This window comes from Corvus brachyrhynchos, unplaced genomic scaffold (genome assembly GCF_000691975.1).
Source record: "Corvus brachyrhynchos isolate BGI_N302 unplaced genomic scaffold, ASM69197v1 scaffold237, whole genome shotgun sequence".
Lineage (NCBI taxonomy): Eukaryota > Metazoa > Chordata > Aves > Passeriformes > Corvidae > Corvus > Corvus brachyrhynchos.
In genome coordinates, this window is record NW_008238959.1 from 1,501,235 (window position 1) to 1,525,906 (window position 24,672).

At 40.6% G+C, this 24,672-nt stretch overlaps 1 protein-coding gene across 1 annotated transcript in view; it reads left to right on the plus strand.

Annotated features, from left to right (window-relative positions):
• Positions 1–22,254, plus strand: part of WRNIP1 (Werner helicase interacting protein 1) — a gene marked incomplete at its 5' end in the record, with an annotated part of 24,882 nt that extends 2,628 nt beyond the window's left edge. Inside the window, 6 exons of the mRNA XM_008637099.1 lie at positions 6,494–6,685; positions 7,701–7,945; positions 14,620–14,849; positions 19,921–20,076; positions 20,946–21,025; positions 21,482–22,254. Of these exons, the coding sequence (XP_008635321.1) occupies positions 6,494–6,685; positions 7,701–7,945; positions 14,620–14,849; positions 19,921–20,076; positions 20,946–21,025; positions 21,482–21,757 (1,179 nt within the window). The remainder of the gene's footprint in view (positions 1–6,493; positions 6,686–7,700; positions 7,946–14,619; positions 14,850–19,920; positions 20,077–20,945; positions 21,026–21,481) is intronic.
• Positions 22,255–24,672: the final 2,418 nt, after the last annotated feature.

Genomic DNA, 24,672 nt, shown 5'->3' on the forward strand with positions numbered 1-24,672 from the left:
ATGTAACAAGGCCACATGCTAAGCTCTGCTCACCAAAGAGCTAAAACAGGAGCATAATTAGATATGTTGGTCTAAATTCAGAAGTGCTGTGTAAGATGGTCATACACTTTTTAAACCTCTTCATGCTCTTGCTGCCCATGGAATCTGGTTATTGCAGCCCATCTATGCCTTCTTCCCTTTCTACAGCCACATGCCATGCTACCTGATACTTTGGAAAAGGGTAGAGCAGGACTGTTAAAAAAAACCAACTGAACATGGAATAAATCATCAGGGCCAAATTTCAAATCAATTTATGTATTATTTTTCAATCTGGACCTTTATGAGATAGTAGTTCAACAGACTTTTTCTAAGCAAGAAGAAAATAATCTTTCCTGTTAAAGCGCTCTAAATGCAATATTTCATATTGCAGGTCAAGAATATTTTTGGAGGATTTTTATCATGAGAACAATAAAGCTATGTACTGGAGTAAAAATATGTATGCTATGTAACTGCTCTGCCCAAGTCAATTTTGGCCTCAGCTGCACCTGAATATTCAAGGAAGCACCCTCAAAATTAAAAAGACAAAATTGATGTATTTCTGTTGCGATCCTCTTTTCTTTTGAGTTTCCATCTGTACTGAGTCCTCTTACTTTAATGGAACATGATCTTTGTACTTTGAATTTGTCATCCTAATATCTTAGGAAGCCAAGGTGCTCTGGGTGAAAAGTCTTTCACGTTTTCTTTGCACTTTTGTTGCTTTTAAGTTGAACATGAGCCTATTTTCTACTTTTAAGAAGCTGACCACACTCAGGCCAGAAGAAACGCTGCCTCAAAGAGATGCTGTGGTTATTAGCTTAGGAACAGTTAGCTTGTTCATCCTGACTATGCAAATTTTTAAAGGCCTGTAGGAATCTGAGTGTAATATGAGTAAGCTGTACTCTGATTTATGGCACCTTAATACAGGGATTTAGATTTTTGCATGTCTGCCATTGGGGCACCAATTTTAGTAAAGAGTTAGCAGGGGGACACAGCGTAACTTGAGCACCAAATAATTTTGCTGCCACAGATGAAGTTTAAGCCTTATAAACATGAACATTCTGTATTTAAATACAGTAAACATTCCCTCTTATGTCTGCTGTTTAACAAAAAAAACCCAAATAGGTAGCAAGTGGCATGAACCTGCTTCTTACAGAAGATAAGACAAAGAGCATTCATGCATGATTTTCTGAGGTTCATGTGTGCACTCTAGTAATAAGATAAAATATGCTATGCTGATATGAGTGCAAAACATTAAAACCCCCAGTAAGTGATCTTTGAAGTTTCTATCAAATCTTCTCTGACATTATATTTTATTTCTAGGACTCCCTTGTATTTCTTTTCTTTGTTTGTATTCAGTAAATGACACATTGAAACACAGACAGCAAGTCCGAGTTACCTATTTTGCTGCCCACATATTTATCATCCCTTCCCTCCAGTGCTTCCTACTTTGCTAAGTGGTTACCTAACAGGCTGTTTGATTGCTTGAGTGTATTTCATCTTCTCTTACTCATACAGCTTGGGTCTGATTTGAAGTAATGAGTTCTTTAAATTGATTAGCATGAAATTTTTAACTGAAAATGCATCATGTCTTTCACTGTAGTGTAAAACCGAAAGTCCGGGACAACTCTGAAACATGGGTTTGTCTTTGCAGTTGCCTGGGAGCAGTATTCTAATACAGTGTGCTTGGTTTTGCTTATGCCAATCTAAATCAGGAATAACTTGGGATAGCTCTCTAGGAAGAGAAAGCTGGAAGAGAAAATACAATTGTATTCATAAAACAGTTGGAATAGAAGTACGCAAATCAGAAAACAGCAAATGGCGGTACAGCTCCATTTCAACAAACATTATGCAATGACCTTGCATCTGTTTGTGCTTGGTTGGGCTTGGATTCTGGAAGTGCTGTAAAGCACACGCTGTGGCTCTTGTTCAGTGACACTTACTCCTCCAGTAGTATCTCAGTGGGCTATTTGGGGTGTGAGGAACCAAACAAGATGGGTAAGAATAGCATCTGCCCTTATATAAATGCCAACTGCTGCTACTTTGATTGTGTTTATCTGTATAGACAGTGTCCCCAGGCCATGTTCATCTGCTATGCTGCCAATTTCCTTTAGACACGGCCTGTCTTATCTCCTGTGAGGCAGTGTGGTACAGAGAACGTCCACAGAGCTACATCCCAGAGAACTGCTGCCCTATGTGGCATCCAAGGATGTTGTTGGTGTCTCCCTCAAGGCATGGCCTTTCCTGATTGCTTGGCAACCACAGTATCACCCTCCTGCCAGCAAAGAGAGGGTTGAGGGTGAGGAGAGGCCATTGATGGCAGCACCATGTAAACAAAGGTGTGGAAATCCTGGCCAGAATAAAGGAAGAGCAAAAAATAGCCAGAAAGTCATGGTCAAACAGCAGCAAAGAAAATCAGGTTGCTAGTTCAGCACTCTGATAACGTAGCTTCGACGCTACAAGTCTGTAGGTGTAACTAGCCTGTTGTGTTTTGCACTAGGGTTATCAGTCTCTTGTCATCCCTGCCACAAACATAATTCACACTGTGGTTTGCTCTGGAACAAACCAGCAAAGTCACTTGTTGGGGAAACCTACATGCCAGCTAGATTATCCGTGCTCAGGAATAATCCATGCTGCGCTGCACTTGTGCCAATCTGTGCCAGATCTGCTTTGGTCACCTAAACATGGCCTGGCAGAGGCTACAACCTTCCAGACTTTCTGGGAGAAGCATGTATGTTGGAAGGACCTCACTTTTGCAGTATTCTTCATATGATCTAACCATATGTGCTAATCCCATCCCAGTTTTTTTCAATTCCACTTTCTGAAGTGAGCTAGGCAGTACCATTCTTCATTCCTGTAAGGAGCTTTGGTTAGCTAAAGTGATGGGCATAGGTTAATGGCCTGGTACAGGTCTGCAAAAATCAAAAAGACCACCTTACTTCTAAGAGGATACTGTAGTCATTGAACATCAGCATCAAAAAGACTGGCTTAACTTGTATGTGCTTTTTACTGTTTTCTTCCAGTCTTGGGTGTGAGGTAGCCTTGACTAGTGGCAGTGCAGAGAGGAGGGAATTCGTTTATTCTTCGAGTGTTGCCCAGTCAAGGAAACTTGTGGGTATACAGAAAATTCTTTTCTTCTAGTACAAAAACCCAGCTAACCAAATAGCAAATCTGATTGACTTCTCTGCTCTGACAGTGGGAGGTGTGTAGAGCCAAGCATGCTTTGAGGGTTGCTTTTGTTTCATCCGTAACTTGTATCAAAGCCTGGAAGAACAGATAACATAGTTGCTGCGAGTGAGCTTGTTTGGTTATTTTTTTTGTTTTGTTGCTGGGGTTTTGTATATCTCAGACAGTTTCAGCCTTTGGGAAAGGATATTCTCATTTGGTCTGACACAAAGCACAGGATGTTGAAGGAGGCTTTCAGTAGTTAAGTGTTTGTTCTGTGTGTAATGGGTCTGGAAATAAATCACCACAGGCTGAAGTTAAGTGTTACTCATTGGTGAATAATGTTTCGGAAGTTTCTTGGTGAATATGTTTCTGTGTTTCAGAACAGCTTTATGGTGTCACTGCTTTAGCTCGTCTAAACAGTTAAGTCAATAAGATCTCACAATAGTCAGCATAAAACTTGAGATAATAGGTATGAGTTTGAATAGTTTGGTGTGATAGTAGAAGAGAACTAAAAATGGTTTCTGGAAGGGACAATTACACAGTGAGCTCTGTACAGTGAAATTTTTAGTGACATTAGCAAAAAGTTAGTTTGTAGGATCACTGGATCACTCCTTAATTTATGGGAAGCAGTATTCCTGCTCCTCCCCATAAGGAAAAAACCGTGAGCTAAATAAGAGACACCTGTATAACAAAAGGGACACATTATTAACTTGTTTAGATTTCCTTTTTGTGCTTGTTGTGCAGGTTCTGATACAGATGTACTCATTCATATTAAATTGCAACATCAGTGTCACTGTTTTAAAAGATTTGTTTTCCAGTGTAAGAATTAAACTTCAAAATTCATTTTAGATGATGAAGGATAATCAGTGTGGGTTTTTTGCCTTATTTCATATCAGATTTTTAATTTTCTTCTTGGCCCTTAAATACATTGCCCCTGAGGAAAACTAGGAGTCTAGCATATGAGTTATAGTTGTTCTGTGCTAATGCCTTCATACTTAAGCTACTTTGCTTACATGAATTCTCCACTAGGTTATGTGTTCCTTTGGGTTGTAACCTGAAGTAACAAAGAGAGAGAAAACTGTAGCTTGTTACTGACTTTTGCTTGAGATGGTAGGACAAAAAGCAGCATAAACAACCTGAACTTGTGGGAGGTAAGTCTTTCAGAGGACCAGGGAAAGTTTGACATATATGTGATAGGCAGTTTGACTTGCTGAATGATTGATTGTGCAGAACAGAAGGAAGAGGCTGTGAACATGCCAGTCCTTGTCAAGCATTGCATTTGAGAGGCAATGTATGTTATTGCAACCTTTGGTGACCCACAAGTTGGCAGAGCAGGAGAGGTATCTGCTGGCTGAGATCTGTGCAGCAGATTTCAAGTAGATTCTTGGTCTAATAGGAACTTTTAAACAAATCTGTTGGAGTTTTTTTTTTCCTGAATTAGAGTTAGAAATATGAACTCCTGTGCATGTGTTTAAAGCAAAATAAGCAAAGTGCTTTTTTTGTAAATAAAGAAACTGTCTGAATGAGAGGGTACAATGGGAGCTACCAGTCCAAGTGGAACTACAAGAAGAATAGCTGGTTTGTTGGTTTTTTTTCTTCCTTCTCTCACCACTGCTACTTTTAAGAGAAGGAAAAGGTACATTCTTCCTTTTTTCATCCTCAAATTTGATGTATTGGGTGTTTCTATGCTTTCAGAGATTTTTAAGGCATGGGTACATCCTCTGAAGGTACATTCTGAATCATGGGCCTTTTATAAGGAAACACAAGTTTTGATTTTAATTTGGTAGCTTAGTTTAAAAGATAGTTTTCTTTAGTTTTTTGGGGGAAGTTGCTTATTTGTTTATTTTCTCAGATCTTTCAGATATCTATAGGCTTTGCTGCAAATGCTTTCCAGGTGTCTTTCTAGTCTTGTCCTCTGCAATGATACAACTTGGGGATTGAAACAACTAGTGGTTTGAGCTCCAGGAAGCAAGGGAGGATCTGACATGGGATGCGAGTCTTGTAGCAGGACCTGAAATGACACCACTTCTGAAGGCAATCAGGAAGCCCTTACTAAAACTAAAGCAAGAATAAATAACAATACATCCTTCTCCTTAACCTCCCATTTTCTAACTTGGGCTGGTTGCCATTTCAGGGACAAGGAGATCCATTAAAGGGACAGAGCAGGGTACTGCAACACTGCTGGTAGCCAAGTGGCAGGTGCTTGCTTCTGCAGCCTCCCTGCAGGAGGATCAGGTTGACACCACCTGCTGCTTTAACCTCAGCACTTGGAATATCTTCTGAGGTGATTTTGTTGACACCTGTCCCACTCCTCATCTGCTGAGGCTCTCTTGTCTTCAGTCTCCTTTGGATCCCTCTCTAATAGAAGAGTGAGCTTGATAGAAGAATCACCTGTTTTCTCTAGCAGTACTTTCAAATAGAGATACACTTTCTTTGGGGCATACACCTGTGTTTAGTAAGGGTTTTGAAGGGAAGTCTGAAAATCATGTCTGTGATATGTTCAGGTGTAATAAATCTACCCAGGAGGTTGGTGGAGGTTGCTTCTGTGCTTTGGTAGGCTAAGTGAAATTATCTATAAATAAATTTGGATTTGAAGAGGTTGTTCATAAGGACAGAAAAAACAACATAGCTGCTCACTAAAAACAGCCAGTTTGTTCAGTCAGCTGTCTTTTACTTCCCTGGGCCAGCATTTGTTTACTGTTGACTACTTAGATTTAAGAGTTACGTTTTCTTAAGTACACATGTAATTTTTTAGTACTAATGTTCTCATGCTTTTGTAGAAACTGCTGTCTGATTAATTTCATTGTTATGTGTATTGGATATATAAAAGGATTTAGTTAATAACATTTTAGCTTTTTATTTCTCATATGCAGTTATACTGTAAACTCTTCTGCAGGTGTCTTTGGGGTAGTCCAGCTCTTTATCCATTAACATACTCCACAAAATAACTGCACAGGGAATTGCGGTCAGCCCCTCTTCTGTGACAGAAATGTATTCGGCAGAGAGTTATTCCATGACAAAGGAGACAGCTGTCAGTGCTGTCCTTTTCAGTATTGAGGCTCGCTGGGTCTGGTACGTAAAAGTGCAGGCATTAGAAATGCAGCGGAGGAATTGGCAGCTACCTCTAGCAGGAAGTTTTTAAGTCTTCTGTGCACTAGAATAACATGAGCTAAAATGCCTTACTCTGTGAACTGTCAACACTGTCCCTATGTGCAAAATATATAGCTTTATTCTTTACATATTTCCTTAAAATTGGTACTTTCTGTGTCCGAAACAATTTTTACAAAGCTTTCTCCTGTTGCCATTTCAGACGACACTGGCACACATCATAGCCAACAGCAGCAAAAAGAATGGCACAAGGTTTGTGACACTGTCGGCCACAAGTGCCAAGACAAATGATGTTCGAGATGTCATCAGCCAAGCCCAGAATGAAAAAAGACTCTTCAAAAGAAAAACTATCCTCTTTATTGATGAGATCCATCGTTTCAATAAATCTCAGCAGGTACTGTACTATACTGCTTTCTAAAAAAGTCTTTGTCAGCCCTACTGTAAAATTTCCCATTTTGCCTTAAGGTGATACCTTCCTTTGGGCTTTTGATTTCAGTGTTAATACTTTTAGTAGATGAATTTGGGAGAAACATAGAAATTAAATTCCTTAGCTAACTTCCAATCAACATTTAATTACTGTGATTCAATGATTTAAATAAAACACTGAGCTATACTTACAGTTCACTTATGTGCCAGTATGTATATGATATTTTTATGAAATTTTATTTCTGCAAAGTCATGTTAGTAATGTTTGCTGCACACATCTTCATTTCAGCCTCCAAATGGGGGATAGCATTCTGTATTACCTTTACAAAGGTCTGGAATGTGAATGTGCCAAAGGCGGGTATTTTAATGTTGTCCACTCTTCTGTGTGAGAAAAAATAAATTGTGGCATGGTACTTCAGGATAGAACTGCAGCCATCACTTGGGGCTTTTTTTCTTTTTCCTTTCCTAGGTATAAATTTTTTTCAGTTGTGCCATGGAAATCTTGAGTTCTCTACTAGAGGTTGCAGTTTTTAAATTGAACTGTACTGTAATCTTCCTGTAGTTTTCTGAACCATCCTATAGAATTAGGTAGGGAATTGTAGCCCTAAAGGTTGATTCAAAGCATATTTAGGAGTAGCCTCACAATTCGTTATACTTGGTAAGGCAATTTCATGATTTCTTATGTTGCCACGCAATAAACCAAAGTCACACAAACTAAAAATTTGCAGATTTCTTTACCCTATTTCTTTTCAGCTGGTAGGGTCATTCTCAGTGCAATCATTTGTTATTAAGGTGTTGGGTGCATGAAATACAATCATTTCCATATTTGTGCAGATGAACTGCTTTGTCAGTGTGGTTATTTGTCATACCAAGAGGGAACCCAAATTCTCACAAGACACAAAAAAAATGTAGCCTACTCACATGGGAAGTTTCAGGTTGTCATTGATCGAGATCAGCTTTTTCTGCTTCCCTCCCATGCTCAGGACACTTTCCTTCCTCACGTCGAGTGTGGGACGGTGACCCTGATAGGAGCAACCACAGAAAACCCTTCCTTCCAAGTCAACGCTGCTCTCCTGAGCCGATGCCGGGTGATCGTCCTGGAGAAGCTCTCGGTTGAAGCGATGGAGGCAATTCTGATGAGGGCTGTCAGGTCCTTAGGGCTTCAGGTTTTGGGCCAGGGCAACCAGCACGGCACCCCTGCGACTGGCAGCAGCAGCAAGAGCTCGGAGTGAGTACTTTATGGGCTGCAGGGTGTTAACATGCACAGCCCGAGGAGCTGACTGCCTGCCAGGGAGAGAATGAAGTAGTTGGGGGGTGGGAAGAGAAACCCTAGCCACTTCTGATAGTAAAGAAAAGATGTGGCAGCATATGGCAGGGGCGGGGGTGACAGGAGAGAGAGAATTCAAAGCATTGGCTCTCTCCATCCAAAACATAATCTCACCGTCTGCATTAGGAGAGAATATTATACTTGTATCCGTAACTCCTGACTCACCCTCTCAGGATATTTAAATCTGTTCTGCTGCTGAGGATTTGCTGTGGAAGCCTGTAGCTGGGTCTTTGTCATGTCCTAATGTGTGTTACTTCTTGCTACCGGTTGTGAAAGTATCATGTTACTGTTAAGTGCTGCATGGGATATCCCCTCTTAGTTTGGAAGTGCCTTCCAGAAGTTTGTTGTTTTCTGAGAATTTTTTTTTAGTAATACCAGGGAGGATGCTGCTGCTTCTGTTCTTTAGTTGCAGGGTAAGTCCTGTGCTAGGTTTTAGGATATCCTGTGAGGAGAGGAGGCTGTTGCTGTGAGAAGTTAATAGATTGTTTTAAGAGAGACTTTGTTTTTCTCTGCTCTTTGATGTCCAAACAGATAAATTCACATTAAACACTTGAGAAAGTTTTGGAAAAAACAGCATCCAGATTTGTCTACAAGAGGTGTTATCTGCCTTCTGAAACAGGAGGTTGGCAAATAAGAGTAATGCGTGATACTGTGGTACTCAAATGCAAGCTATTACACTTCCTTCATGTTGGTTCTTGGCTGCACTCCTAGTAATGTACAGTGCATTGACATGGTGGTGATTGACAGACTGTATGAAATAAATGAGAGGGAATCCACTTGAACTTTATCACAGAATGTAAGCACAAAGAATTGCCAGCATGAATGCTGAGGTCATGGCAGGTAAGGAAAGGTATTCTTTTTTTATTTTTAGGTTACCCTGCCTTATGGTTTACTCATTTGTAGCTTTTATGTGTTGTAGTAATGTGAATTTTAGAAGAGAAGGCACTACTGCTTGTCAGCATTAATTTAATGGCACAGCTGTGGTTGTGACTACACCCTGACTGGTTCAGACACTTTTCTTTCTGTACAGGATTAAAGTACAAGGCATAGTTTCAGCTGCAGTTGTTTGGGTTTGGGTTTCACTAGACTCTCCGTGTCTGTAACCGTCCGATAGCTATGGAAGATTTAAAGAGCATGGTGCTTCATCAAACTGAAAGAAGTCTGGCAGGCAGACTGTCAGACTTAAACAGTTTCAGAAATCTCTCCATGAGGAGAGAGGGCCACACTTCAAAGGCAGTCATGGGAGCCAAGCATTTAAAAATATAAATGGGGTTTTGAATTGAGGAAGGTTTGTTGCAGTTGTGTGTCAGGTCTTTCTTGTCTTTCATGATGCAATCTGGTTCTGGGCCACAGTTCCTACATTCTGTTGCTGATAAGTTTGGATATTTATAAGCCATCCTGTCCCTTACTGTGGTTCTGTTTTGGCTTCCTCATTAATTCCTGCTTTTTGCTTCGGTGTTCATACCATTTCTGCTTCTTCATTTCCTCTCCCCTACTCTGCAGGAGCAGCTGTCTCATCTTTTTACCCCCTTGTATCTATGAAACAGGACTGTCGTTAGATGCAGGCAGGTAACTGTTTATACTGTCCTGAGGAATAAATGGAAATCACCAATTACAATTGATTTGGTTGTTAATGGTGCTCATCTTTATTCCAGAGTGAGAAAAGGAGCTGTAAGGCAGCATGTCCCCAAATTGTGGGGTATACGCACTTTAAAAATGCTGCAGAGATCTAGCAAGAAGGCATAAGAGACATGTACATTGAATTTTGGGTTTCATTTCCCATGTGAGTCTCCCTTTCCAAGCCACAGCAGTGTAGTATGAAGTACTGCATGTGCTGCTTGGCCTCAGTTAATCAGGTGGTTTTAGTATCACATCACTTGTCTGACAGGATGACTTACTTAAAAGAGGTTTTGAAGGAGAGGACGATTCTTTGTGATCTCTCCTATTACCTTGAGGAATAAGGTGAGGGTGAATCTTCCTTGGTCTTTGCAGGCATCCCTGAGTGATTCAGTGGATTTCATCACCTGCACCCCACAAGGAAAGTGTGCTCTACCCAAATCTGTTTCCTTAAATTTTCTTGGTGGCTTTTTCTTATCTTGCTTCCACCATTGCTGCAGGTTTCTGATAAGGTTAGATCACCTGGAGTCTCTTTCACTCCACTGTGGCCTTTCCTTGCTCTAAAGCTGAAACAAGTAGCAGGGGGTGTTACCTACTTTGGTATCTTTCTATTTGTTATGTCATCATGGCTCATAAAGGTTCTTTGACAGAAATTTTTTATGTTAATTACTGGATTTATTTAGGATAAGATGTGCTTGTTGTTATATTTTCATCAGCATTACTGCTATCAAACTGTTCCTCTAAAGTCTGCAGTAAATCAAGCTGAAAGATGGAGAAACAGGAAAGGAAGAAACATACTCATGATGAAGAAAAGTAAGAAGTCAATGTTAAAGATTTTTTTATTGCTGCAATTGCTTGTGCTTTCTGCAGTTTTTGCTGGGTCAGTAATAGCACAAGCTGTTCCAGGTGTGCACTGATACATTACACTTGTACTGTGTCAGTGGTGGAAGAAACCAAATTCTTCTCTTGGCTTTTTATTTTTGTCATTCAAGTGCTGCCCTCCGAGTGGTATCTCTAATTGAAGTCAGACAGTAAACTGTATGGTTGATTAATGTGTTTGAAGTTAGATAGCACAGAAGGCACACAGCTGAGGGAAATGGAAGGAACCCCAGTTTCCTGTTGGCAAGCCCAGACATCATGCAGTTCAGCTTGTTACTGGCTGTATTACAAGTTCTGGCGCGTTTTGAATTCTCTGGTTCATAAATCACAACACTGAAGATGGAATTCCTTTGGATCTTCAGTGTTCAATACTTTTTTGAAAATTATTCCTTAATTGAAACATCCATTCAATTTCCTTGCAGGAGATGGGTTGCTGAGGTGAGAGGCAGCACTGGAAGACAATGCTGTAAGGCAGTGAGCAGTGCGTATCACACTGCAGTAGCTCAGTTGGAGAACGGTGTTTGCCTGTGAAAGTGTTGCAATCTGCCAAGGAGTGAATGTAGTGAGAGTAATTGCATTGAGAAAGTAAGAAAGTACTGATTTATATGGGAAAGAAGCAGTGGGTACTTTATCTCATGTTTTGCTCACTTATTTTTTAATCTTTGATCATACAGGTTCTCCTTGCTTGAGCTTCCTTATATTTATTCCCTGATACTATTTATGCTCTCTTGTCATTGGCTCAATTGCTGCAGTGCTGTATGGGTTTAACAGGTAGTTCATCATACATTTCGTGTTGGTTCTTGGCACAAACTGTCTGAAGGCTATGGAGATACAGAGGAGCTGGAAGAAGGATTTATTATCCTGTAGTGGTAGTTTTCCATTCCTTGAGCTAGTGTATCACCTTCAGCCTAGTGAGTGATGGATCCCAGTATGTCCCTTTTGGCTTGTTTATGTTTTTGTCTCCAAGTATCATCAGTTACAAGGTACCAACATTGGCCATTGGCATCCAGTGGGTATTCGGTGTTAATTTTGGAAGTTGAATAAAATATGGGATTGCCCATCTGCAAGAGTATCAGGAGCTTGGAAATAAGTCAGAAAGCATGGAAGTTATTCTGCCTTGCAGTTCTGATGGGTGCAGAAGTTGGGTAAAGTGGGAGGGAGTAGGGCACTTGAGGTTCTGAAGACAGAATGGGTTTAAAAATGTAAAATACAGCAAGTGGTTTTTGGAAGCCAAGATGCTGAAATAATTGCCATCCTGATTTTGAAATTACATTCCTGCCTGGTAAAGTTAAATCATCAGAAAATGGAGTTTAAGGTTTTAATTGCTCAGAAAAAAAATCTGAATTCAGTTATTCTGAGTATAACATTTTATTATTTTGAAATACTGAGTGTGCATGGAGCTGAGATTATGCAACAGGGAAGCATTACGTTACTTCCAATCAGTGATTCTCATCAATGTGCTGTGCAAACTGCTTGTATGTGGAAGTTTTCTCCATTTATTCTTGTTCTTTATCACATCCTGCATGTCATCCTACTGTATGCATGGAGTGGATCAGCCCAATACATAATGCATTATTTGGATTGGAATTGCCATTATGGTTATGTTGCAACTGAAATTACACCATGGAAAGGGACAAGGCCATTTGCTTGTAACCAGATTTTTCATACATTCTTGTGAATATTTGTTTCAATTTCTGTAATATAAATTGGTTATGTTGAGCCAACAGGGCATTTAGAGTTCTGTAGTGAAACTGAAGAGACAGGAATACAACTGAGCTTTAAATTAGCAGATAAATGGCAAAAGTGCTCTGAGGCCTCAACTTTCTTTGGGACAGATTGTACTTAGTTTCTTCTGAGGCAGTACCTGCCTTTTAGTGCTCTCGATGCTTCCCCTCCACTTGCAGTCACTGCCTGCAGTTGTGGTATCAGTGTGAGGAGGTCTCAAGCACAGGGAGCCCTGACATTGCCTTTTTGTACGCCACTGGTAGTAATAGTAACATATCTTTTGGTAGACGAAGTGCAGGGCTGTTGCGAAGCATTAATTATTTGTTGCACAAGAGCTTCATAAGAAATGACCTCTCACACCAAGCTCTATGTGCTAATCCCTACTGATACCTCTCACTCTTGATTTACAGTCCAGCTACTAGAAGTGGCTCAGTTAGGGCCATTACTTAGTGCCATGTTTTAACTCCATTAGCTGCTGTCTCTGAATCAGATCAGTTACACCCTCTGCCTGACAACATCTTAGATGCTACCTTGTCTACATAACTAAGGTTTGAGGGTTAAATCCTCAACAGGGTGCCTGTGAAACCTGCAGAGGTGAACTGGTTTGGATGTGCCCTAACAGTGGGGACTACAGCCCCGCAGGTGAAAACCTCGAGACAAAACTTGAGGACTTTGTTGTTCTCACAGATTTTTCATGGACCCACTAGAAGATCTCAGGGGATCCTGCTGCTGCATTTCTCAGGTCTTCCCATCTTCTTAGAATCACTGGATATTCTGAGCTGGAAGGGACCCACAAGGATCATCAAGTCCAACTCTTAAGTGAGTGTCCCATACAGGGATTGAACCCCGAACCTTGATGTTATCAGCACCATGCTCCAAGCAAGTGAGCTAATCTCAGTCACTTGTTCCTTTAGACTGTGAGTTCACTGGAATTTGGCCTTTTTCATGTGTGTCTTGGGGTGACTTTATGATGCGTATCCCCCTATTGCCTGCTCTGTGCCCAGACATGAATCCTGTGCCTCTCTGTGCCTTTAAAGCTAGCTAAGGGAGAGGGGGGAGAGCTGGTGGAATTCCTTTGGCACTGTGTTCAAAACACAGGTAAGCTCACTGGTTTCTTCTGCCCAGCTGCTCTGCTTCTGCAGCAGGGAAGAGAGTTACATTCCTTTTGCTTTTAGCTAGCTTCTCATTCATTAGCTGAGGAAAGAGGTTTTCGTGTGACTTTGGTTTCTTCTTCTTCTCTTCTGGACTGTTCAGAATGCCAGACCATCAGAACCTCACTGGGAGGCCTTTCCTGCTTAGTTTCACTATTGTCTACAGCCATACCACCCTGAACGCCAGATCTCGTCTGATGTCAGAAGCTAAGCAGTATCAGGCCTGGTTAGTACTTGGATGAGAGACTGCTTGGGAATACCAGGGCCCGGAGTGGCCCATGCTGAGCTCCAGCTCCGGAGAGGAGAAAGCCACACTCACAAAGGACTCTGAAATCTACCCAGGTTCTCTCCACTGTGAGAGGTTTTTATTATTTAGCATTATTCTTTTCCCATGCCTGTGTGCACTGTGCTTGTTAAATAAATATTTTTTTTTTCCTTTTTCACTTTCCTCCGAGGAATTTTCTTTCTGTCTTTGGAGGGGATGTTCCTCCCAGAGTGTTTCCCTTAATTTGTCTCAAACCAGGACAATGTGTTCGTATAGTTCTGGCACACGTAGAGCAGTAGATGGCAAGAAGAGTGATGGGCATGTATTGGGATACAGTTACTTTCTAGTAAAATTTTTTTTTGTACCGCAGTGACTAAGTTGTAATACTAAAAAAAGTAGGACTCTTCTGTTTTACATTGTAAACAATCCTTTCTGTTGTTGCTCTTTAAAGAACTGATAGCACCTCCTGCTGGAGTTAGTAGTTAGTTCAAAACCTTACACTAATTACTTTATAACTCACTATATTCTCTCACCTGCATTTGGATAGCTTCCTACCTTTCCACTGTTCTTCCACCGAGGAATATGAAGTGCTAGCAGTGAAATGCTGATGGAGTAAAACCTTGTAAAGTTCAGCTGTCTGTGTCAGTATTGGGCTCTGGCAAAAACCTAACCCTAATTTTTGTTGAATTTAATGAGGTGAGGAAAAATAAGGGGGTTAAATAGGTGAGAGCTCCTGCCCTATATTTTTCACATGCAGTTGTATTGAGCAGGCTTGGAGCAGCAGGAAGAGGGTCAGCCCCTGGCTCTGCAGGATGAGTTAAGACAAATTTAAACCCAGGTGTGTCTCAAGAAACTTTGTAAAGAAACGTCATCTCCAGCAGGATAAGCAAGGAGAGGGGTGTGATAGGGGCTAAGGGTGTGTGGTTATTCTGTTGCAGATTTCCAGTGTACATAGAGGAGAAAGCTCTGAACACACTTGCCTATCTTTGTGACGGGGATGCCAGGACTGGGCTGAACGGGCTCCAGCTGGCAGTTCAGGCCAGAGTAGCAGCGGGAAGGACCACTCCTTTGAGCGCTACCGAACGTGGTGCTGCAGATGGCATTCTGGTAACAGAAGAGCATATAAAGGAGGGGCTGCAGCGGTCTCACATCCTGTATGACCGAGCAGGTGAGTAACTGATGCAGTTTCTGAGATGCAGTGTTCTCAAGATGTGATAGCCTTTCTAATTTCTCTTTCTTCTCCCCTTTTCCTACCAGCTGCTCTACTGAAACAGTGATTGTACTAAAGTTTGTCTTAGAAGTTACTTTTCCTCTACAATGTAGTTCAGCCAGAAATTCCTTCTAAACAGTGTTTCCTCTTAGCAACTATGAAGTGTAGATTAGCTGAAAGACCTGTTTGCTGTCCTGAAAACAGTTGCATGGTGAAATTATTTGTTATTTAAGGTTATATAGTCTTCTATGAGGGTTTCAGTGTAAAGAGGCAGAAGAATTTGATGAGGACATATTTCTTGGAGGGTTGGATATCTTCCATTACACTTCTACTCCTTTGAAAGTCTTGGAAGTGCTCACATTCACAGCAGTATGTTATGTCAAAACCTGGGCAGTTTGCTTTATTTTTAGAGTTGCTTTTTAAGGTAATGAATGCTGTAGCTTGCCTAGGGCAGGCCACATAAATCTAATTTCATTTAAGGCTTCCTAGTGTTATAACTACTCTTGCTAAATTTGTGACTTTGCAATCTTAGGCATCACAGTAGTTGGCCACTAAACCATTTTATGTTAGAGGTTTAAAAATCAGTAGTGTCAGAGATTAGGTGAATCCCCTTGAATGCATATGCTAGTTCTTCAGCAATACTTGAATGACTGTGCACAACAGTGTGAAATGATTATGCCAAGCAGTATGTGAAGAACTGATTTATTTTCTCTCTCTTTTTTGGCCACTGTTTCTGATAGGCACCATTAACTGCCACTGTTCAAAACCTGTGATGAGATGTTTCTTGAGGTTGGTTGTAACATATGCCCGATTGGAGCCTTCTTGCTACAAAGAAGTAATGATGACTCACTGTCAGGAAAAAGGCAGCTGGGCAGATACTGATCTAATGGCAGCTGAGAAGTCAAGGGTAGGCAGGGGAAGGGAAAAGAAAACTTTCATGGGGTCTGTGGCAGGAAGAGGTCATGATTAGAAAGAAGCGGAAAATCTGACCCGTTCCCTGGTGCGAGTCTCCTGCACTGCGTAGGTCCCTTGTGTGTTTGCTGTCGCCTTGTGGCCGCTGTCACACAGAACTCTTGGCTGTGTCCATTGCTCCCAGCCCTCCTACACCTTCTTGCTCTGGTAGAGATGGCACAGACTGCCTCTTCCTGAGGCTTGCATCAAGTCTGGGTAGCGTGTGTCAGGCCCTTCTCTGTTGCAGAAATCCTTGTTGTGGTTTCTTGTGGGTTTTTTTGGTCAGAGATTTTCAGAGTGGTGAGAGCAGTGAAAACTGTGTTTTTCTGGATTGTATAAATGCCAAAGAGCCTGATACAGATATTGTCACAGTAGCAACAGTTGCCCAAGTACATGCCTTTACAGAATTTCTCTCTTCTGTGGAATAGTCTGTGTTGACCACTGACTGTTGACTCCAGGTTGACCACTTTTGTCCATAGTAGAGATAGCTGTTTGTCCTTTTAATGACAAAGGACTTCCAGCTAGCAGCTACTGTATATACAAAGATTTGGTTTTTTGGTAGCATGTTCTGGCTCATACATTTTGAATCACAGCTGTGGTGATGAGATCTACAATCCTCTAAAATAAAATGCTTCAGCCTCATAAAGCAGAGGGTCTAATCATGATAGCAGCAACATACATTTGAGTGTAGCGTGTTCATGTAGAAAGCACCAAATAATTGATTCGTGTTCAGAGCTGTGAAAACATGAAATTTTTATTATACATAATTTTTTTTGTTCCCTTCTGCAAAATTTGCCAAATAGATGTAGTTGGGCATTCTCTTCTCTACTTTCATCAAGTAATCTAGGAAAGAAATCATTCTTCGTCCAGTTGTTAGGCTGTTGTTCTGATTTATGTGCAGACATATAAGGAAAAGGTCTTTGTGCAGATAGTTTATGCATTTTAGCTGGAAGGACAAAGAAACAAGTTTAATCAAATTTCACTTCCAGCAGCCACCTGCAGCCCTTGCAGTGTGAGAGGAAACAAAAATTATTCAGTCATATTTTATCTTTTAATTGCCGTTGTTAAAATTTTGATCCTTTTAGAAAATTATATAGCAACCAAATTCATTAAAGTTTACCTGCAGATGGACAGTGACTAGATCTTTTAAATAGAGTTGTATTGTTGCCCCTTCTTTTTACATATTGTATCACTCTGCTAACACTGATTTAAAAAGATAAATGTCAGTAGTTTCACTCTCTGTTTGGTAATATCAGCTATGATAAAGACTGGGAATGTGTTGAGCTGAATTTAATTTATTCCACAATCCGGAACACAGTTTTTCCTTTAAAAAATACTCTGGAGGAGAAAAGAGAAGGTGTTTCACAGCCCAGGGCTTGCTCTTGGGGCAGAGCTTAGAGCCACGTGGGCAGGGCTAAGTTGCTATTCCATACCGTGCACATCATTGCTGGGGTAGGGGAATGGCTTATTTGGAGTTGATTTCCCAGCTGGTGTTAAACCACCACATCCACACCATAATGTTTTTTTCCAGCTCAGTTTTGTTCTGCTGGATCAGAACAAGAAATCTTTTTATCCATGCTGTTGCTCTAGTCTTACTTCCAAGGCTGTCTTCCGTCCTTTATCAATGAGCAGTTGATGTTTACTTTTGGCTAAGAGAAAAAATAATGTGAGATGGGGACTGTGATTTTATTTTTGTCTGCTACCTTGTGAACAGGGATTGTTTAAGAAGCCCAAATGTTAATTATGGTCAGTGAACAAGACCTTTTCCCTGCCTTCTACCAATATGACTTTAGATAAATCGGCATCTTAAACTAGCCTGAAAACTCCTCATGAGCACATAAAGCAATCTGTGGACATATATCAGCAAGATTTATGCATCTGTTTATGTTAGGCCCTAGAAAGCCCTCTCTTCCACAAAGCCTCTTGTGTAGTATCTTGTTTCAGAAAGGTATTTGCCTTTGTGGGAACTGCATAGAGAAAATGTATTTTGATTCCAAAAGCTCTTCATAGTTTTGATTTCAAGAGGCATCGCTGATACAGAACAGCGGAGATAGATAAGCTGGTATGTCTCCATCTCTCAACTGAATTGATAAGGCCAAAATCTATATGTTGGCTAACTAGCCTGAGAGAGCTAATAAATAAAGATCTACTAAAAGTTCTAATTTTTTTTTTAAACTGCTTCTGGTATCTCAGGCTATCTATAAACTGTATTTTTTAGACAGAAATGTGAGACCTGTCTCCACTGCACATCACTGTATTTTGCTTTTAATTGAAGCTGCAAGTCTGATGTGTAAGTATTGTCACTGTGGCTCTGTCACCAACATCGGCTTTGTAAGGAAGGAAGTAAAAGGAGAAAGCTAATTCCCTCTTCAGCCTGAAGTCTGAAATTCCCTGCAGATGTATATATCTAGACCCAACCTATCTGCTGGATTCCTTCTGCCTCTCCAGCTGGTATTCCTACGTATGACACTTTACAGTAGCCCAAACAGCATATAAAAGCCTCCAGCAGAAAAATCTGGGTGAGTGCAACCTCTCGAGATATGTAAAGGCCAACTTCCTTACTTTTAAGAGACCAAGAGACGCCTCCTGCAAGAGGATGACGCGAGTTCAGCTGCTTGAGTTTATTGCTACTGACTTAAGTGTAATGATGGAGCATGGACATGCTGTTTGTGTTGGCTCGAGTGAGGGCTGCATACCAGGGCTCTTTGTGTGGAGTCCTAGCAAAAATAGCTGTCTGACTGCCTGTGCTCGCCGGCAGCTTGTCGAATTCCCCACAGAATCACACTCCAGCAGGAGAGAGATGGGGGAAATGGACTGGGAGGTGGAGGTCTTGCTGGTTACAAAAGGAGCAACTGCAGCAGCATGGCGATTTTGGTTCTCAAGCTCACGCATGCAGCCCTTTTATTTTTCAGGGCCTACAAGTGACTGGTGTGTTCTGATATGGCCCTCAGGCTGTAAATCCTTTTATCCTTAGGAAGAAGAGGAATATTAACAGATGGCTGTGCATGCAGCCAGTTGCCTTTAAAATACGTACTTAGCTGTGAGCCAAGGAATGCCAGACACTTGAAAAAATAAAAAAGGCAGATAACATGGAAAGTTTAACAACGATATTGCAGCAAAGTACTCTTACAAGTTTGATTAAAAGACATGCATAACAATCAAAACCAGCTGCATGGAGGAAAATTGTAAGCAGGGAAGGGTCTCATTCAATGTTTTAAGTGTAGCCCTAGAAGATCTGTAGAATAGCTTTGTTTCTCCTTGGAGTCCATATCTAATCGTATATTAAACTTTAATGTTAAAAAAAAATTTCCTTGTAATTCTTTCAGTCTTCCCACTTTTTATTTAGTAGTCTGGCATTTCAAGTATTGTTGTAGTAGTGCAGGTGTCCACAGTTGAACTATTATTAGGGGTTTGCCAGGGTTGTGCACTGCAATTCTGTTGTCTCCAAATTGTATAATGTTCCATTGTATATCCACAGCATTTCCTTTTTTCTCACCTCTATATAGCACATCAAACTCGTGTTTTACTGCACACTTTATTTTCAAGTTTTAGATGATGTGAAATTTCTTTTTTCTAAAATATCACTACTATATAGCACTGAATTTCTCTGATTCTTGTGTTGTCTTCTCAGAGCTCTGTGTGTGTCCAAAACCAATGGTCAGTTGTTTGTTTGTGCTCATACTTTACCCTTTGGCAATTAGGAGCTATTTATGTAGAATTTTCTTCCTAACTGCTTAAAATATCTGGGGTTTTCTTTGTTTTTTTCTTTTGAAGGGAAGGTCGTTAGGGTACAAAACCCAAAGTGCTTGCCTTGCAATGTTTTAAAAAAAAAACCACTTCCTTTTCGTCAGCAGTTGCTCTGTTTTGCTTATGTAGTTAGGGAATGATCCACATGGGAAACCATGAAAGCACTGAAAACATTAATGGGTGCTGCAACCACATATACATAATAAGAACTTGGAAAAGCAGCTTCTGTTTACTGACGTCATCTAGTGAAATACCTTCTGTTCCCTGTCATGCATTTCACTTAATTTCCTCCTAACAGCTTTACGTATCGCTTCTCCCCCATCCTAAACAGGAGAAGAACATTACAACTGCATCTCTGCCCTGCACAAGTCTATGAGAGGCTCCGATGAAAACGCCTCCCTTTACTGGCTTGCTCGAATGCTTGAGGGCGGTGAGGATCCTCTCTATGTGGCAAGGAGGCTGGTGAGGTTTGCAAGTGAAGATATAGGTCAGTATTAGTATTTCACATTGGAATATCACACTTAATGAAGATCTGCCAGGCTTCTCTGGTTTCTAAAATTTGGCTTTTGAAAAAAGAAGAAAACCCTAAACAGTTGTATGCAAAATAGGTACAAAATACTGAAATGCTCCACATGCAACAAAAACTTTGTGTATGCAGGCAGAGACATGTGGTATCATTGTGATGATCGCCTATTTCAGGAGAGACAAATGTTTTTGAGGTCAGGTTTGGTGTGTATTAATATCAATTCTTTTCAGCCCTGCTGGCTGTAAGTCACCAGTAAACTTGTGCCACAGGGAGTATGTGTTTCAGGGATGTCTGATTTTCTTATGTGTCTGGCACGTGAATGCCTACCCTGAGCTGCAAACCTCAGGTTTGATAGCTGGCCCCCTAGTTGTAAGGCATCTTGATTGACTTATCCAAAGTAGCAGATCCAGCAACACCTTTAGCTCATATGTGATGCGTGAAGAGTTAGGAGGTCTGGGGAAGCTGTGTCTGTATAGCAATATTTCCCCATTTCTTTATCAATTTCAAAAAGTAGGAAAATCATATGTGGTCAGCTACTGCTCAGGCTGCCACTGTGTGGCAGCAGATTCAATCTGTAAATCATATCCATGACTTAGACCTTTTTTTATTTTCTGGGGAGGAGGAGTACAGAAGAAGAAAATCTTGGAGGGGTTGCATCGTATGTATGGTGTGGTACTGTACCAGAAATTCCAATATCTGAGGAAGCAACTCTGAAATGTGCATGGATACCTTACAGGAGAGGAAAAAATAAAATTTTTTAAAAAATAAAAGAGAGACATTAAGTGAAGTAAATTGACTTTAGCCTGCTTTTATCTGGTCCCTTTCTGTAGGACTGGCAGATCCTCTGGCTTTAACGCAAGCTGTTGCTGCTTATCAAGGCTGTCACTTCATTGGAATGCCAGAATGTGAGGTAAAGGCTTCATTAATTCACTGATTTGAAAGTTCTGCAATCTGTAAAACCTATCTGTAACTATAAAAAGAAGCAGATTGCAAGGACAGGGCAGACTTAGTTACTTGTTCATTCTGCATGCCCTATCTTTGACAAGAGAACATTGTAGCTCTTAAAACAGATGCTGTAGTTTAAAATAAAAGTTGCTGCGTATTTATTGTTAAAATGTGATATGTGAACACATATCATTTTTCTCTATCCATTTTTTCTATTATAAATAAAGTAGCTATTATTTTCTAGTAGTGAAAACCATGAAGTTGTGTTGTTGTTAAATAATAGTATTCATATTATAGTAGCAGGCAGAGATCAGTTTGAAAACATAGTCCCTGCCATGTTATACAAACAGCCTGATTAGCAGACCTTTTCCCAAAGAGTTTAAAAGAAGTCATTTAACATTTTCCCTGTGCTTGTTTGCAGGTGATTCTAGCACAGTGTGTAGTGTACTTTGCCAGAGCCCCAAAGTCTATAGAGGTGTACAGGGCATATGGCAATGTCAAGGAATGCTTGAGGATGCACACAGGACCACTGCCCCCTGTTCCTCTGCACCTGAGAAACGCCCCAACAAGGCTCATGAAGAACTTGGGCTATGGAAAAGGCTACAAATACAACCCCATGTACAAGGAACCTGTGGAGCAGGACTATCTACCAGAAGAGTTGAAAGGAACAGACTTCTTCAAGGAACGAAAATCGTGACCACTGCGCTTGGAATGGATTTGATTTTATGACTCGTACATTTCTGCTGGGGTAAAAATTTCCCTTACAGTGTCAGCTGCCTGTTACTGTGGTTGAAAGGATTAAGCCACGGAGCCTTCCAGATACTTTTTTCTCCTGGTTTTATTGCTGCTGTTCTGAAGGTATTTTGTAAAGAATTGCAGTTAGGCAGTGTAGAAATGCAAAAATAAGCTTCATCCATATAGTGCTGTCACTGGTTCACGTGAAACAGAGAGAAAACAAGAGACTTGTATTTCTGGCTCTTGCTGTGAGACAAGAAATATTATTGTGCTGCTTTTTAAAATCAGTTTCTATTTCAGATTTTGAGAATGTTATTTTCCAGAAAAACAGTAAATTGTACCCGCTCTGCTAAAATACTGTAAACAAAATATAATTACAGAGTAATTTCTGCTCTTATGATGTTCTAGAGACCAATTTTGTACAACAGTTATTAAACCAATAAAGCTGTTAAAAATAATGTCTGTGCATTTGTTTAAATACTCCTATGACAGCAGTGTGGTTTTGAAAGTTTGATATCCCTTTAATTTTATTATCCCTACTTCCCAGAGCAAGTTTAATTCATTTTGTAAGTAGAATAGTCATGAAAATGGCCACTGGAGCGATACCGAGCTCTTTTCACCTCTCTCCAGCTATGATAGGACCCAGCCCTGTCTGGAACACCCCAGTTGCAGGTGGGTATTCCTTGACAGCAGAGGTATTTGGTGCTGTGTGGGGCTTAGATCAGAGGAGCTGCCACAGCTGCACATGTGGAGCTCATTGAGAGCAATGTTCACAAGCCAGGAGGTCTCTGGGCTGAGGATGCAGTGCCAAGTCCAGAAGCCAACTTTATTCAGCTTATTGCTCTTAATTTCCAAGACAGATTGCTGATCCTTGGCCTTGATCAAAAGTGTTGGATATACAGCCTCCAAAACTTTGTGATTTGTATCAGAGATTAATTTTGTTGTGAGACTCCCTTCATATGAAGTTCTGCATGATGTAGGACTCCAGCCAAAAATCATGGTGTAACTGAAATGTTTCAGAAATCAAACCTTTTGCATGATTGTGTACTGTTAGAGGGTTTGAGTCATGTTCTTTTAAACATTTCTATGTTCTCCTACCTCAAGTATAGTTTTTGAATGCTTTGAGCAAAGTGTTCTTCTAAAGACGAGCAAGTATTTCCGCAAGCTTCATTTATGTAAATTTGCATGCTTTTCTTTTTAACACAATTCACTTTTTTGTTGTGATTTGGTTGGAACTTTCTTGTTGCATGAATTAAGGGGGTAATTAATTAGATTAGTATTTTTATCCTGATGGTCCTCTGAAATGCATTTGGAGGAATAAGGCAAGGTGTGGTCTTTTCCAGTGCTGGAGTAAATCTGAGCAGCATGTGCTCACCTTCAGAGGGCAGCACAGGTTGGCAGAGGGTTCAGAGGTGGTGTTTCATTCCTCAGCCTCTGATGGAGGCAAAAAGATCATGGCCCTCAGGTCAGATCCATCAGACAGTGCTGTCTAATGGGCTACCAAAATATTGTAACAACAAGTAAATATTTCAAAGCCATTGTGCCTCATGGCTGTTCTCCAAGCAAAGTGTTATTTACCTTTTCCCTTCCTCCTTGTGGTAATTAGCAGCACTGGAGAGTGGCTGCTTCCTGCTCTCTCCCTGCTGCTGATGTGCATCTCTTTTATATTCCCTTAAAGAGGGTCATCTCCTCTGAAGAACTCCATGCTCCATTAAAAATCCATCAGGACCAGATGCACTCACAGATGGACATTTCACCCCGCACCATCTCCCATCCCTCCAAAATAGACCTAAGGCAAAAACATCCATTTCCTCTCAGGAAGGTGTATACAGTCTCCACATAGGATTGGCAATGCTGCTTTCAACAAGCAGAAGCCAATCTCTTAGTGAAACTGCTTCAAAAGCACAAGTTGAAAGAATGAAATTAAAAATCACAAAGCACGTTTCTTTGTTTTCTGGCTTTTGACTACCTGGGGTTTACCCTGAGAAGCTCACTGAAGGGCAAAAATGGTTATGAGTTGCATGCTGATATAGTGGTGTATTTATTTACCTTCGGAGTGTAGAGCTGTAAGGTAATACCAGATATTGCAGTGTCACTGGAAAATTTGGGATGAGATTTGTATCCCATCAGGTCACAGTTGCTTCTGCTGTAAGAAACACCATCAAAATCCACTATGCCTCAATCTCTTTTTCTCTTACATAAGTTGGCCCACTAAGAAACAGTGTAGATGATGAGAAAGGCCATGCCATAAACATTCCATGTTGGAGTATTCAATACTTTGAGAAGCAAATTGTACTGTATGTTGCTTCTCCCAGTAGTAACATGCCCATGTCAAAGATACGGATAGCCACAACAGAAATATCAGTTAAATAATGCCCCAAATGAGTTCCACTGCAGGGGTCTTTTAGAAAATTACCTAATGAATATTGTTTCCATCATTTAGCTTGTTTGACTCTCACAGATAAAAATTTGGATGATAGAGCTGGCAAGGAGTTGTCTGGGCTTTTATACTAAATATTTATGTGAAATCATTACTTGTATTTTGTTTTTCTTGTCTTGTTTTCCATGCACAAAGAGTTTAAACCTTCAGTTTAACCTCTGGACTGCATTTTTTTCCCTTCCTGTGAGCATTTTCTCTCATGTTGAGAGAAAAGCCCTTAGCCAAAATGATTGCCTAGCATTTTCCATTAAATGACTTAAAAATGAAAGTGTTTATGCAAGCTGATTGAATTCCTGTCTATCCTGAAGATACATTTTCTGGCTGCTGTGGCAAGTTCATTATCTGAATTGCCAGCAGCCACTCTGCATGTTCGGCATGTTTCCAGACAGGCTGTGCTCTCCAGGATTTTGGCTGTGGTTTTTGTCTTTTATTGTTAC